The following is a 16,900-nucleotide window of genomic DNA, read 5'->3' as shown; positions in this document are numbered from 1 at the left end:
TAGTTAAGATTTAAGGTTATGATGGCCTAAATATCAGTTGATAGGTCCCAATCCTTTCATAGTGTTTGTGGAAACTACACCTCTACAACTTAAATAAAATTATGAAAGGACGATTTTAAAAAATAGAAAGAACAACTTGTCAAACACGCAAGCAAGGCCTGTCATCTTATCCCTAGACACACTGAGCTGACGATTCCACTGTTACCCATTCCTCTTAGAAAAAACACAGGTAGGATGGATCTGCCTCCTGAACTCTAGGACACATCTTCCCCCAGACAAGGCATACACTTTTCATAAACATAGCACGATTGTCTGAGATATCCATTATTGGTACAGTTTGAATTGCTTAAGCATGCACTTGATATTTCAACCGTATGCAGTTACCTCTTGAATTATTTGATTTCAGCATTAGTCATAGATACATGACTTATACAATATTAATTGCACGAGTTCTAACAATGATCATACCTGACTTGTTTTTCACCCAGCATCCCACTTTTTTCATTAAGCGCTTCCTCTGGTAAAAGGCATCTATTCACTGTGCTTTGTAATAATCTCTGAAGCTGATGAAGGACAAGTGCTTCACATCCCTCAAGGTCTTCTTGTTCCAAGCTGCCGGTTTGATTACAGATGCTATAAAACAATAGCAAGTACTTAATGAAATGTTTACTTAAGTCCATTATAAGCAGTTCTACATTACTCTTCTCCACAGAATCGATAATAGTCTTAACAGTACACGGTCTGAATATAAATAGTCAGAAGAGATCAAGGATTACCTAGATCAGCCCCATCAGTTGTGAGGTAACTGGAATCAAGAAAGGTTATTTTCCCTGATTCCCAATACATCTTAAAGTTAAGTGGTTTCCCCCTTCGGAACCCAAAGGGACTGTGATAGCTAGACCCATGACCTAGGAGGGCTAGCTGTCCCAATGAAGTCTCCTTTGGGGCAGAAACTGATGGGCTGTTTGGAATGAGAATTCTCTGGAAAAGTCAATAATGCTAGGAATGCTAAGAAAAGAGGAAGGCAGTAGGAAAAGAGGAAGACCTAAAATGGGATGGCTTGACTCAATAAAAGAAGCCACGTCCTCCAGTTTGCATGATCTGAGCAAGTTAATGATAGGATGTTTTGGAGGTCTTTCCTTCATAGGGTCGCCATACGTCAGAGGTGACTTGACAGCACATCACACACATTTGGAACGAACCACTTCAGTTTCAATAGCATGTTCCTCCTCACTTCTGCTTCCTAGTTTCCTTCTTGTCAGGGACTGAACACACAATGGGTCATGAACTTGTGACCTCAGCAATAACAGGATAGGAGCTGGCAACATCAAAGCTTGCTACACATCTCTCAAGAGAGGGGCATATACACACTTCTTTCAGCTCTTAACCAGACAGGATGGGAGAAATGCTGCCTACAGAGTCCAGGACTGGAGCTGAGCCCGTGGAACCACCAAGAGGCACAAACACCACTGAATTATCACCCTAAAGGCTTAGTTCTACTCTCAAATGTAGAAACCTTTGCACTGCAGCAGCTTTGGGGCACATTCAGAATTGATCCTCCATTCTAAATAATCTAAATTGTCGCCATCACACTGTGGTAGACAACGATCTAACCAGCAGACTACTATAAAATGGACACGCTGCATGTTACACAAAATTGTATGCAATGATAGCCCACACAGTCCTATAAGCATGGAAAAGCTGCTGGGTGCGCGCATGTGTGTATTTTAGAGTATAAAACTGGGGGAAGCCGCACTTAACCCGCCCACCAATTCCCCCCAGCAAATTTTTTCATCCATGAGGTTGCAAGTGTGAGGAAATATGTATTTCCTAGACTGAATCTGAAGCAGGGAGATTCCTCTCTGTGGAAGTGACTTGGCTATATTTAAACTTAGACACTCTGTCACACACATGTATATCTTGGGGCTTACACAGCTTCTGTTCAGTTAGGATTTGGTGGAAGACATGGTAAAAGTGAACACAATCTACACCCAAGAAGGAAAAGCAGGTCTTCGAGCACTTAGACCAACAAGAAAGCTTGACCCAGAACTTGTTACAGGGGTCAAGCGGGACCATCCAACCTTCATAGGCCAGTCAGTGCTGGTCTCCTTGCACTTCTCTCCATGGGATCCCAGAGGCATGTATCAAGAGTTTGACGTGTATTCAATTTATTCCTTTAAATATTCATCTGAACCATCAGGGCCCTCAAAAGTTAATTTCAGTTTCTGTAAGTCTCTTGCATGTGTGGAGATGGACAGCCAGAGTCATCCACAGGGGATGCAAAGAAATGAGGACCACTTAACAGGCTGTCAGAGAGGATGATGGGATGGGTGGGGCAGTCTCCCCGCACAACATGTTTCACATCCAGTGGACTCCAAATCGCTCGTGTGAACATAACCCAGTAGGTGATGGCAAGGTGATTACCTCACCTGGCAAGCAGATCAATACCAGCTCTTTGAACTGAGCTCAGATGCAACTGGTAACCAGCATATAGTTTAAAAATTGGTGAGGTTTATTCCTATACATTAGCAGTTAAAGCTTTGAAACGATCTTCCCAGGCAAGGTGCCCCTGCCCCCTAACACATACACACAGAGCATACTGCAGTAGCCTGACCTAGGAGTAATCAGTTACCTGCAAACAAATCCAGCTTCTCGGGTTGGTTAAATGCAGTATGAGCCACACAGGAGATCTACACATCCACCTTGAGTCCTGAATTACAAAGTACTATCAGAACTGTGCACCAGTTCCTTAATGGGGTATCACCCAATCCAGCTCAAATAAGACTCCACAAAACTCAACTGCCTTATTATCAACTAACAACACCTCAGTCTCATCTGGATTAAGCTTCAATATATTAGACCTCATCTAGCCTATTATTATCTCCAAGGTACCAGTTCAGGACATTCACCATCCCACTTGACTCAACTGAAAAAGAGATGAAGAGTACTGTGTTACATTGGTAACACCTGAAACCGAACCTCTATAGATGTTTTACATCATGCCAGAGAAGATGGAACCACGCTGGGTCCCGTATTTCAAATGCCATGGGGTTGAGCAATTATTCCCTCATAACATCTTCTGAATCAGACTGGCCACTAAGACTGGAACTTCTACCCATGCCTGCCAGGCAGTCCAGAAAGACAGTGTGGACAATGGTATCAAAAGCTTTGGAGAGAACCAGGAGAATCAACGAGGTGGCATCCCCCTTCACTCTCTCCTGGTAGCACGTTGTAAACCAGAATGACCAAGACAGAGTCTTTCCTATAATCAGACCTGAACATCGACTGAAATGGGTCCTGGTAATCTGTTTCCTCAAAGAAATACTGGAGCTGTTTGACTGCCACACACTCAGGAACCATGCAACACACAAGATACCAGTTTACTTCACAGCAATAATTGTAAGATTTGAAGTCTAAGGAGGGCTTCTTAAAGACAAGTATCAGTACCACCTCCTTCAAGGGGGATGGAATAACTCGCATTCCCTCAAATTTCTCTTCTCCCAAGACTCACTTGTGCAACCCCTTTTGGCCAGTTGCTATAAGCCAAGATAGGGAAAGGTTGAGTAAAGTTATGATAAGACACATTTCCCCAAGCTGCCTGTCCCCATTCTTGGGTTGTAATAACTGGAACTTATCCACAAACACCCAAAGAGTCTGCTTTGATGACCAGGATTGATCTGCTGTAACAACAATATCCCAACAGTCATTAATGCGAGCAGTTTTCTCTACAAAATACCTGGCGAACAGGAAACAGTAGTTCGTTCTGCAAGCCAGGCTTAAGATCATCAGGGGTCAATCTCAAAAGCTCCCTCAGCGCAAAGAACAGTTCTGCTGAGTTGGCTCTTTTCAATGGCAATGTTAGCAGAGAAGAATGCATGCTTTGCTACCATGATCACCACATGATCACCACAAAGGGCAGAGGGAAGGGCAGAGGGAGAAAGAGCAAAAGAGCTCCGCACAGCCGTCTGAATGCATCTGCACATCACTAACCTGGGCCGGGCACAGCTCTTCTACCCTGGACTGTGCCGGGCCAAGTGGAGGAGGCAGGCCATTGGTTTACTGGGAAGTTCCCCAGTGGCTACAATGGCCGATACACCCCAGTAAGCAATATAACAGAATCTCTAATCTGCCTTGTATCCCTAGAATTTCTAATCTGCCTTGTATTCCTATTCAAAACTGGCACTATACCTGACTTAAAAAAAATTTCTCAAAAGGAAAAATGTACCACTTTTCACACTCTATAGGAAAAAGGGGAGGGGGTGGAAGTATTGCTGTGGTCCACACCCAAAGACTGAGGAATCCAGCTGGTTTCCTGATGGCTGTGGTGGAATTTCTGTCTGACATGGCTGGCATCCTCAAGAGCCCAGTCCCACCAGAAACTAATGCAGCTCTTTAGCTTACTTGGTTTACTGGAAAGCTGGAACCAATAAGGAACAGGATGACTGAAGTCTGATGCTAAAAACCAACCAAACATGGGCTAGAACACATTTTAGAACCTAATCCACAGCAATAATGACAGCAAAGAAATTCCTGTTTTCCACCCCCACTCCTCTATGCCAGCCAACAATGTTGTTCCAAAGTCATCAGTAACTTACTACTTCAATAACTAACTAGCAAAGCAATTAGGAAATATTGGCAATCAGCAATATCTGATCCAACCTAAACATGACATTAAATTAGTGTTTAAAAACCGAATGTTCCCAGGGCTTCCACTTGTCTAGTTCATATGGATGGTTGTCAGATACTGAGAATAAGAACAGAATCATGGAAGATACAAGGGTGACCATTTATGTTCAGTCTTTGCGCTTCTTGGCTAGGGAACAACTCAAGGGGTAGTACAAATAATTAATACTTCATTGTAGGAGACATCTGTCCACGAAGGAAGTGGCCATAAAACCTTTCTTTTGAAAGCCTTTAGACTCCTCATGTCCGAACAACTTTTACCTTACCTCAAATTTATCTTTTTCGGGGCAGGACACTTGAGCAAAGGGTAGAAACTCACCTTCAGATATTGCTAGAAGATAAAAAAGTATTGCTATTTGATGACACGTCTGATTTCAGAGTTAAACTCACCATTGGCTTTAAATGGGGTTACATTACTACTGAAAACGCAGTCTGGGAATATTTCTGGACCCAGGCCTGCTTGAAAGGCAGGTTGCAGAAGTATTCAGGAATATATTTACCTGCTCAGACAGATTCATCAGCTGAATCCAGAGGTCTCTCTGGGAGAATGCTAATCCAGACATAGCACTATATGCCTTAGTAAGATTCAGACTGCATTACTGTGAGACTGCTGTTGGAGAACTCTGCAAATTTTTAGTTGTTCCCAAATGCATCTGCAAGGCTCTACCTGGAATCTGCTTTGGGACCACATTACACAAATGTCAACTACAGCAACTCTGCTGGTCGCCAATATGTTTCTGGCCCCAATTCAAAATACTGGTATCATTTATATGTATTAATTAAGGGATTAAGCTGTTTACACTCTGCCTTTTCCTCCGTCCAATGGTGGCTCATGAGAATCTTGACTTTTACAGCCCTAAATGATTTTACAGCCCTAAATGATCTCAGCTTTCCTGTGATCTAAACTAAATTTCTGGTGCCCTGTTCTGTTTGCCCACACTGGCAGAGTCAAGATTATCAGGTCTGTTGGACAGGGTTTTTTGGGTTATGACATTACTACTTTAAGAGGTTCATCAGGTACTCTGCCCTCTTGGCATTCTAGAAAGCCAGTTATGAATGTTCTAAATAAACCACTGGAGCACGAATTTCAATATACTTGGATACCCGCTGCACATACTACGCATGGCTGGTAGACCCCAAATTCATGGCTGTTCCCATGTCAACCAAGATCTATATAAAAGTGTGCACCCATGTGGTTCCTCCAACAGTAGACTTTTCATATTATTAGAGTGTCACCACTGAAAGAATCACAAAAGGTGGAAATCCGTATCCAGCTCCCAACTTGTATGGAAGAAAATCACACCACTTGAGGGTTGAAGCTGAGCTGAATTCAAACCTAGTCCCTAAAACCAGCAATCAGTACAGACAAAGAGGTAGCACACTCTTAGGTAAAAAGAAAATATCCGTAACCTTGTAAGGGTCTCCAGTTCTTCTGAGTTCACAGGTTTGCTCTTGTATAATGTCAGGCATTCAGAAGCTGCTTTGGCTGTCATCTCTTCTATGTACTGCAGCACATAAGAGAATCCTTCAAAGGACAGACATTCCCTGCAGAAATAAAAACTAATGCTATTTACAACCTATTGCAATCTTCATATCAAAAAGAAAAATATGAACCAAGTGCTATATACAATCCTATAAGACCTGTTAGTCTACAGCAGCAAATCTAAGCAGGAGTCCAGTGGCACCCAGACAACAAATTTTGTTAGTCTCTAACAGTGTCACATTGGACTCCTGTTTTATTTTCCCCATTCCTAGGGTTTAATTGGAATTTTATCCAACTATGATTTCATTCAGCGCAAGGTTTCTCTCGCTGTTTCAAAGGCTAGGGTGGGTAGCCTCAAAAATAAATTTGAACGCCCATAAAATTGAAAACTGCTCAATCCTGGAAACCCAAGAAGAAAATTTTGCATCACTTCTAGGATGTATATAATCCATATTTATTTATTTTTATTTATTTATTTACTTTCAATTTCTCAGGACAGATTACATTCTGTAAAAAAATAGAAAAGAGTCCAGTAGCACCTTTAAGACTAACCAACTTTACTGTAACATAAGCTTTCGAGAACCACAGTTCTCTTCGTCAAATGCATTCTGTACAAAATTACACTAAAAACTTACATTTTATTATTTTAAAACAACAATATAAAACAGTACAACATAAATATTTTTTTAAAGGTACAAGAAAGCAGCACAGGTGTAATCAGTCAATCCATCAATCTGCCACCTAATCCACCATATTAAGTTATTTACAAGTTGGTTAAAAAGTTAGGTGGTGGATGCCTCTAGTAGGGAGGAACCCGTTCACCTCTATTCGACTGGTGGAGGCCCAGCTCAGCCTCAACCATGTGTCTGGCAGAACAGCTCTGTCTTACAGGCCCAGCGGAAGGATAACAAATCCTGCCAGGCCCTGGTCTCATTGGACAGAGCATTCCACCAGGTTGGAGCCAGGACCAAGAAGGCCATGGCTCTGGTCGAGGCTAGACAGACCTCCCTGGGGCCAGAGACCACCAATAGTTGTTTGTCACCTGATCGGAGCGTCCTCTAAGGCACATATAGGGAGAGATGGTCCCACAGATATACTGGTCCCAGTCCGCATAGGGCTTTATAGGTAAGTACCAAAACCTTGAATCTGATTCGGTACTCTACTGGCAGCCAATGCAGCTGGTGCAATACCGGTGTTATATGTGCACTGCTAAGTACTCCGGTGATGACGTGCACTGCTGCATTTTGAACCAGCTGCAACCACCGGATCAGACTCAAAGGAAACCTTGCATAGAGTGCATTACAGTAGTCTAGCCCAGAGGTAACCATTGCCTGAATCACTGTCATTAAGTCGCAGGTCAAAAGATAAGGGGCAAGCTGCCTGGTCTGTTGAAGGTGGAAAAAAGAAGACCTGGCAACCTCTGTGACCTGAGCCTCCATTTTCAAGGAGGCATCTAGGATCACCCCCAGGCTCCTGACCCTTGGAACTGGCGTGAGCAACGCCCCATCAAGGGCCAGAAGCCGGAGCCCCAAACCCACGCACCCACAGCTCAAGTACAGGATCTCCATCTTCATGGGGTTTAATTTCAGCTGACTTTGCTTCAACCATCCAGTCACAGCTAGAGATGGGCACAAACCAGAATACAAACCAAAATTAAGCACGAACCACGCCGGTTCACGGTTCACGAACCGCGGTTCATCAGATCCCATTTCTAATTCGGTTTCGTTTTCTCCGCCATGTCGGACGCTCCTCTTCGCTGGCTCGAGAGGAAGCGGCCGAGCACCCTGTCCGGGCGGCTGATCTGCGAAGATTAGCCCCCAAAACTCCCAGTGAGGGAGGCTGGGTCCGGGACGCTGCGGGAAGAGCCCCCTGGAATCAATGCGGGGGGTTAATTGCCCGTTTGTCCCTACGGAGGCCGGCGGACGTGCGCGGCGCCTCGAGTGCTGCCGGGCCATGAGAAACGGCAAAGAGCAGAATTAGGCGAGAGCCTACAAGTAAGCGAATTCCTTCTGTTATTACAAGCGTACGTGAAGGAGAGGTGAGATCTGAAGCCAAGAAGGCTCACTCTTCCCCTTTGCTGAGTCTCAAAATTTGGTTGGCGCCCCCCCCCCCAAAATGGCAACAAAGAAACAAAGTCCTGCCCTTGGCAAGTCAGTTTCGGCTGCCTTAAAGGGAGAATCGTTGGAGGAAATTGTACGGAGGGCGGTTGGTGAAGCTATAAAACCCTTTGTTGACAAGCTGAATGAAACAGATCAAAGGGTCGGCTTAATTGAGAGCGAAGTGAAAACCATCAAGGAAGCAGCGGGGGGGGGCAGAGAAGTCTGCTCGGGAAAGTGTGTCACTCGTGAAGGCTACGAATAAAGAGCTTAAACTGGTGGAGAATCAGTTGATCGGGCTACAAGTGGAACGAACACAGACAATTTTGCGCCTCCAGAATGTGAAAGAGGAGGAAAACGAGGACTTACGGGGTCTTGTCTCGGAACTATTGGCGACACCCGCGAGGGCAACTAAAGAAGAAGTTAAAAGCGCCATTTTGGAAGCCCGTCGGGCTACTTCAAAGTATGCAATGAAGCGTCAGTTGCCGCGCGAGATCATCATCGATTTTTCATCTAAGAGGATCCGGGACACTATCCTATACAATTCATACAATGCGGATTTGGATTTCTTGGGCAACAAAATTAAGATATTGAAAGACGTCCCATTTCTAGTCCGGAAAAGACGTTTTAAGTATGAAAAGTTCGCAGCTCTTCTGAGAGAACGTGGAATAAAGTACAAATGTTTATTTCCGGAAGGAATCTGGTTCACCCATAAAGATCAAGCCTTTAAGATATTATCAGAAGATCAACTAAGGGATTTTGAGGACAGGAACCCAGAATTCCAGTGCACCAAGCAAGACGAAAAGGAGAAGTCTGAGGGGGAGGGGGAGGAAACGAGCAATGCGGCTGCAGTTGCGCAGAGAGAACTCCGTCCGGGACCCAGGAGGGGAAGAAAAATTTAACTTGAAATTAAATTGTAATTTGCATTTAGTAAGGTCAACCACTCCATCAATATAATATAAAGCTTTAACTTTTGAATAATGGCAGTATGAAGGGAAAACAGAAATGTAGTGTTTAGTGTTTAGTGTTTGTAGGGTACCTTCCCCTTTTTTCCACCCCTCCCTCCCTCTCTCTTTTTTCTTTCCTCTTTCCTATCCCTTGTGTTATTGTAGTCTTTTGTAGTTAAAAAAAAAAAAAAAAAAAAAGATCCCATTTCTGATGAGCTGCCACAAACTTTAGGCTGGTTTGTTTGGTTCTTTTTTTGGTTTGTGACTGCAGACAGCCTGGTGCCAATCAATCAGTTTCCTAGGTAACAGGGGATGGACTTCCTGCAGACCTTCTGCCGACCCGGAAGTGATCTTCTGCTGTCCCGGAAGTGAGGATTTTCTGACCTGGATGTGACATTTTCACGAACCAAACAAACTGGTTCTTAAACCAGGGGCAGGTTCGTGAAAGTTTGTGGTTTGTGAAATTTGACGAACCACAAACCGTATGGTTCAGGTTTTTTCCTGTTCGTGCCCATCTCTAGTCACAGCATGCTCCAGGACAGTGCTGCCATGGCCGACAACAGGTCTGCAGCTTGCACAGAGATGGCATAGTCGACGTAGCAGTTGAAATCCCCCAGGACAATCAGCCTGAGGTACTCTAAAGCCCACCCCGCCACCACCTCTAGCAGGTGCAACAAACACAAAAACAAAATATGCCAAAAACAAAATATACCCTTTTATCATTTGTCCTCCTCAGTTTCATTGTTTTGTACTGGACTGGCCACAAAACCAACTGCATATAATTCTATCATGGTATGATTCAGATATAGTTGACAAGCCATGTTTTGTCACTTTTAAAATGAGTCCAGGGATTCTCAGGCTCACATACTCCCTCCCCCGCCCCCCAATGTGGCAGTTAATTTATTATTTGTTGATTTGTTATTTACAGTCCATCTTTCTCCTTGAGATTCAAAGCAGATTACACAGTGTAAGTCAATATGATCAACAACTGGAACATTCAATTAACAATACAACAGGGTATGGATAGCAGAAATTTGGAAACAAGCATAAAGCAGATCATGGGGGGGAGGGCAGAAGGAGTTGCATGAGTGCTTCATTTTTGTGGCCCTTCTTATATGCCCAGGGTGGTGCCGATCACCACCTTGGGGTTGGGTGGTGGTTTTCCACAGGCTGATTTGGCCAGGGATCCTGGAGGTGTCTCACCATCTTCTGGGCATGGAGCAGGGATCACTGGGGCAGTCGGGGAGTATTTGAGAATTTCCTGCATTTTGCAGGGGGTTGGACTAGATGACCCTAGAGGCCCCTTCCAACCCTATGATTCTATGATAATCTCTTAAACTTTCCTATATACTCAGAAGAGAGGGTGCAATGTAGCAGGCACAATGCTGTGCATATCCATATACCAGAAAAAGCAGCATATAACAGTACCATTCTGGCCTTTTGTCCTAAAATTAAAAGATCTTGGTGCTGTGATCTTCTAACAACACTATAGAGAGACAAGCTCTTTGATGCTTTCTCATCTACAATACATTATTTTAACAGGCAGCCAAGATGATTTCTTTCCAGCTACAGAGTTTTCCTGGCAGTAGCCAAGGTGGGGAAGTTTATACATTATAGTTTTGGGAGTCCATACATGACATTTCATACAAACATAAGTGCAACAAACACACATTCACAAAGATATGCATCATACTCATGAGAGAGACATGACTGGAAGCAGCTCCTTGCTTAAAGAACACTTAAAAAAGAAACCAATGTTTGCCCATGCAAGCGAACAAACTTCCAATAGTTACTTGTGACATCTGTCTAAATGTAGTTCCTTTACAGTGCAGGTCTAACCATCTCCAAGACAGGGTGCATTCTATGCCTGTTTTTGTGACACTGGGAAAACGATCCTAAAAGGATTAGCTCTATGGCCTTGCTAAAAGGAGGTAGGATACTTGAAAGGCATGTATCAGAGCTTCCAGACCCCAGGACCCAGAGACTGAAGACTGCAAGTATACATGTAGACAAAGCGCCTCTAATTTGGCTCCATGGAATACAGACAAGTTTGAAAGTTAGACTGTGTGAATGTCCCCAAGAGTCAAAGACAGGCAAGTATGAAGCCATTTTGCAGATGTAGAGGGTTATTTTTGGCTTGCATCAACCTCACAAAGGGTAAGTCATGTTCCCTAGAGGAGGGTTACTTTTAAACAAGTAAGTATCCCCCCAGAACTACCCCTCTTATGATATGGGTAGAAACATGAATGATCAAATGCTGGCTGCCACCATCAGGTCTAGCTCAATCCTTCTAAAAATAAACTTCAGAAACTTCATTAGACAATATGAAGATGCTGGTTTCATAATTTCAAAAGAAAGGAAGATTTTGCAATGAGTATCCATACTACTGAGGGCTTTGTATATAGCAAAGGGATCAATTACTTTATCTTAATGCATATATCTGCACTTTTTTATACGACACGAGTGTACTAGGCTTGCAATGTGCCAAGCCATTTTCTACAAACAAAACCAATTTTTATACTAGCTCAGGACTGGCAATACTCACTCAGTGGCTCAGGAGCTACCTGCAGCAATTTGACACACCATCTGTGACTCTTCTGAGCACTGTTTCCCTAACTGGCACCCACCTCATGTTTCAGGAAAGTGGGCAAGGCCTTTGCCCGCTGGGGCTTGTGGCTGGCAGGTGGTTCCCTCCTTGAAAGAGCTGCCATCAGAGGGACTGGTAAGCAGCAAGACTTCCTGAGCGCAGGCCTTGTGCCCAGGATGGATGGTAGTTGCAAACCGTGGCTCTGCTCAAACTATTCTCCTGCTATTATTGCCGAGACTGGTGCAGCTCTTCCGTTTCTGAACTAAAAAGCATCTCCAATTCTTTTTTAGCTCTGAACATCCTCTGCTGTCTCTCAGCTTATATTAGATGTACAAGGCTAGAACTAAACGGGATGGTAGATGAGGCACTACTGTGACAACAGGAAATCCATCTCTCTCTTCCTCATGTAGGGATGCTCAACCTGTGAGATCAGGGGTGAGTATTGCCTGATTTTATATGGAACAAAGAAGGAAGAGAAGGAATCAGAGCTGCTGTTCCCAGCCACAATTGTGTATCTGCTACACCCTCTTGCTGTCACTTCAGTTTACGTATTTGAGAGTGACAAGAGCCATGCAACTGGCAGCAAAATTTGTCTTAACGTGATTATCAGAAGTTATCAGAAGTCAGATGTTAAACATTCTACCACAAGTGATTTACCGGGTCTCTTTTGAAAAAAGGATGAAACTGCATCCATCATCATTTCAGAAGGCATTACATGGATCTCAGATACTAGTTCGAATAATGAGAAAAGTTGCCAGATACAGATTAAATAATTTGGCATCTAGCTTTCTCTAATTTAACAGGCCCCAAATTTTTATTTTTAAAATTCCAACACCTATATGAATGGGAAAAGATAGTGGCTGCCTACAAGCATAAAACATGACTGAAACTTAGATTTTACTAAAAACAATTCCTCCTATAATGATGCAAATTAAAATGTAAGCATTGTAACAATAGGGCACTGCTAATCCTTTTACAGAGGTGTAAATAGCTATTCAAATTTTTATTTCAGACTGCCTGCTTTGTTCCAGCATTCAACAGCAGAAATTCACAAACACACAGCTGGGCTATAAACTATACCACAATAACATCCAGGAGCTTCATTAGGGTTTTTGAGATATCTGCAACTTTAATGTATATTGTGAATTACCCACACAAGAGCTGTAAAATATTCTTCCCAAATTGCTGAGCACCAGTGAGATGTGCTTCCACAACAGTGAATGAGAACAGTGGGGAATGAAGACAAGCGCTGGAGCAAGTTTAGACTTAACACGCATCGCACCAGCGAGAACACACAGACGGTCCAACCGTGCTTTTCACTGCGCTCCAGTCTTACAAAATCTCTATTTCAGCCTGCTCATTCCCTATTGTGCTCCTCCCTCTGGGTGGTCTTTCCAGGGTGCCACTTGAAGGGAATACATTAATAAAAAGGAGGGGAAGGAAGGGACACACAAATAAAGAAAAGCAAAATGGATGACATGATGCGGCAGGCTATGGATCAGGGGTCAGCAAACAAGGGGTCTTTCTCTTTTACAGGTTGCTTCCTGGAAACAGTCTGATTAAGCTGACAGCTTGAATTATGTGTTACATTTTGTAATGCACAATCCATCTGTGCTAAGTCCTCTTGAATGCAGCTGATGCCGCACAAGCAAAAGGTCTCTGCCTTGTTCCTTCTTAAACATGAGCTTGAAATACTCATTATCTTCCTAAGTGCTAAATCCAAAAGGCTGGACTTTTTAAAGGCTCCCAATGAAGCACAGGTTAGTTATGGGAACTGGTAAAGCACAGGGCAAGCCTTCAATTCTAGTTGAGCAGTACTGACTTGTAGTAAATTTTGCAATTTCGAATTCACAGTCCACAGCTCTTATTTTCTAGGAACCAGAGGCTGAAGTATCAGGTGTAAGTTTACAATTGCTAGATGTGCTAATGTTCCATAGGAAGCCTGAAGCACAGAAATCTATAGAGGAGAAATTTCTAGATTTTCAGGGAGCTTCTAAAGCCAAGAGTGAGACTTAAACGTATTTGTGTCACAATGGCACAATGAATAATGAGGAAACGCGATTCATCAAAAAAGTTTAAAAATACAACACTACAATCCTGTACTCTGCCAAGCTGCTTAAATACCATCAATGGCTGTGAGATGTAAGCAACCTAGCCATGTACAGGACAAGAGCCCTAAACAGTTTTATTTTGGGAAAGGAAGTAATGGTAGAGACCTAAGAGAGACAACCAGTCTAACAACTTGCATATAAATTACCTCCATTTATTTATAACAGCATACCACTTGAACTAGACACACAAAAATTTCACTTACAATAGAGTTAGAGGTGATTATGTCCATTTTCTCTTCTGAATGCTGTGCCTGAAAATGCTAATTAAGCTCCAAGACTTTGGAAGATCATTGTGCATCACAAAGGTTACTTGGTTGACAAATGGCATATAAAATTATGTTAAATTGTATGCCGAGGTTAACAACAAGGCAGAAGTTAGGCATAAAGCTCTAGCTCGTGACAGGGTGTGAGACCTGAAGAAGGCAGAGACAGGAAGAAGGTGCTGAAATACTGAATGTAAGCCTGTATTTCTCTAGGATCACACTACATCAGAGGTGAGCATCTATTGATTCAGCTATCATATGTGGCATATAAATTATCTGGTGTGGGGGAGAAGTGAAAGAAAGTAAAATAATTATAACAAGCACGAACTGCAAAGAATTCTAGCACCCATCAAGGCTTCACGTGCTGACAAGCCAGGAGGCATATACTGTCGGAGGTAGAAACCTTGCAGGGCCGACAGGAGGATCAGATGGGACTGAGATGGCAGGCGGGCGGGCGGGCAGGAGGAAGGGCTGGGACTGCTCAGAAAAGCTAACAAATGCAGGTACTTGGAAGGCACAGAGAAAGCAAAAGGCCAGGCCAGATCCTGAAAAAAACACTGTTGCACTTACTTGTAACTGTTGTTCGTCGAGTATCTTCTGTGCAGACGCACATTGGGACTGTGCATGCACAGGCCTGCTGCTAAGAGATTTTTCTAGGTTAAAATCTGTTAATCTGCTCACCCCTACTGCACATGCGCAGTAGTGTTCCTGCCAAAACACGGTTGCTAGAGCAAACGTCCCCAGATTCCCTCAGTTCTCCTGAGCTGCCGGAGAAGCAAGACCATTAAACAATACTCACAGCGGGGCAGGAAGGAGGGAGTGTGTGTCTGCACAAAAGATACTCAACGAACAACAGTTACAGGTTAAGTGCCACACTGGTTGTTGTGGGTTTTCCGGGCTGTATTGCCGTGGTCTTGGCATTGTAGTTCCTGACGTTTTGCCAGCAGCTGTGGCTGGCATCTTCAGAGGTGTAGCACCAAAAGACAGAGATCTCTCAGTGTCACAGTGTGGAAAAGATGTGGGTCATTTGTATCTACTCAGGAAGGGTGGGGTTGAGCTGAGTCATCCTGTGAGAGTTTCCCAGGGTGTGGAATGCTAATGGCGGGAGGCTTCACTGTATCCTGAGGAGGTTCTTTTGCATATGGATTGGTACAGTGCCACACTGTTTCTCGTCAGTGTCCTTTTGTGCAGCCCCACACTGGGAGTATAACGAGCTACTCACCAATGGAGGCAGGTGTGAGTGGTCAGTCAAATAACGACTGAAGTACAGGCTTTCCCACTGCTGAATCACTTTTCGCTTTTGTGTCCATGGAGTAATTAATGTCTGATGAAGGTGTGGGGTGAAGACCAAGTTGCAGCTTGACACATGTCTTGCAGAGGTACACCCCGTAAGAATGCAGCAGAAGCAGCTTGAGCTCATGTGGAATGAGCCTTGATCAGGAGGTGGCAAACCTTGGCAGATTTGCAATAGCAGAGCTTAACAGCAGCTACAATCCATTGAGACAGAGACTGAAAGGAAACAGAATGTCCTTTGCCAAGTTCCAGAAACAAAGACTTGGTTTTCTGAATATGCTTTGTTCTTTCAATACAATACAATAAATCTTTTAAGATCCAAAGTGTGTAATGATTTCTCAGCAGTGGAACTGGAATTTGGAAAGAACACAGGTAACACCACTTTCTGTTGCAAATGGAATTTGAACACTACTTTAGGTAGAAATTCAATACTTGTATGCATTACAACTTTTCCTGGAAAAAATTGCAGGAAAGGGGAATCTACTCAAAAGGCGGAAATCTCCGACACCTGTCTAGAGGAGATGATGGCCGCAAGAAAAATGACCTTCATGATTAGTAGCAGGGCTCATTTCGAGGGGGAACGCATCAGGACGGTGTTCAGGCAGTTCCCCCAAGTCAGGTGGCCCCGCCCACCTGACTTTAGGGCCTAGGCCTCGATTGGGGCCAAAATGGCCCGAATCGAGGCCAAAACGGCCTGGAACAAGTAGGTGCTTCCTCTGCCCGGCACCAACCCAATCCCGGCCGTTTTGTCCCTGAAACGGGCCCAAAATTGCCATTTTCAGCTACTTTGGGCCCGTTTCAGCCTGAATAAGGGCTGACACGGCCCGGATCAGGGCTGACATGGCCCGGATCGAGTCGGTGCCGGATGGGGGAACCCTCCCCTGCCTGGCAGCAACCCGGTCCCGGCTGTTTTGGCCCTGATCCAGACCAAAACGGATCCAAAACGGCCATTTTTTGCTATTTTGGCCTGATAAGGGCCAACACAGCCCGGACTGGGCTGGTGCCAGGTGGAGGAACCCTCCCCCACCCGGCACCAACCCAGTCCCCGGATGTTTTGGCCTGGCTCATGGCTGAAACGGCCCAGATAGGATTGGTGCCGGGTGGGGGAAGCCTCATCCTCCAGGCACCTACCCGGCCCTGCCAAAAATGGCCATTTTGGGCCCATTTTGGAGCTGAAATGGCCTGGATGGGGGCAGTGCCAGGCCTGGCACCAAACTGGTCCTGGCCATTTTGGCCCTGATTTGGGACAAGTGGCCATTTTTGGCAAAATTGGCCATTTTCAGCAATTTTGGGCCTGTTTTGGCCCAGACAGGGGCTGAACGGGCCGGGATCAAGTCAGTGTTGGGAGGGTGAAACCTCTACCACCTGGCAGTGACCTGGCCCCAATTGTTTCGGCCCCAATCCAGGCCCAAAAGGGCTATTTTCAGCCGTTTTGGG

At 44.3% G+C, this 16,900-nt stretch overlaps 1 protein-coding gene across 2 annotated transcripts in view; it reads right to left on the bottom strand.

Moving 5' to 3' along the window:
• The window catches only part of KIZ (kizuna centrosomal protein), a 142,895-nt gene that overhangs the window by 67,834 nt on the left and 58,161 nt on the right, over window positions 1–16,900 (bottom strand). For both annotated transcript variants that reach the window (XM_054984293.1, XM_054984294.1), the window contains 2 exons: window positions 6,094–6,228; window positions 469–633 (listed from right to left, as the gene is read on the bottom strand). In XM_054984293.1, coding sequence (XP_054840268.1) covers window positions 469–633; window positions 6,094–6,228 — 300 coding nt within the window. The remainder of the gene's footprint in view (window positions 1–468; window positions 634–6,093; window positions 6,229–16,900) is intronic.

This window comes from Eublepharis macularius, chromosome 7, assembly GCF_028583425.1.
Source record: "Eublepharis macularius isolate TG4126 chromosome 7, MPM_Emac_v1.0, whole genome shotgun sequence".
Taxonomy (NCBI): Eukaryota; Metazoa; Chordata; class Lepidosauria; order Squamata; family Eublepharidae; genus Eublepharis; species Eublepharis macularius.
Note: the sequence above shows the minus strand (reverse complement) of the source record. Positions and strands in the feature narration are given on the sequence as shown.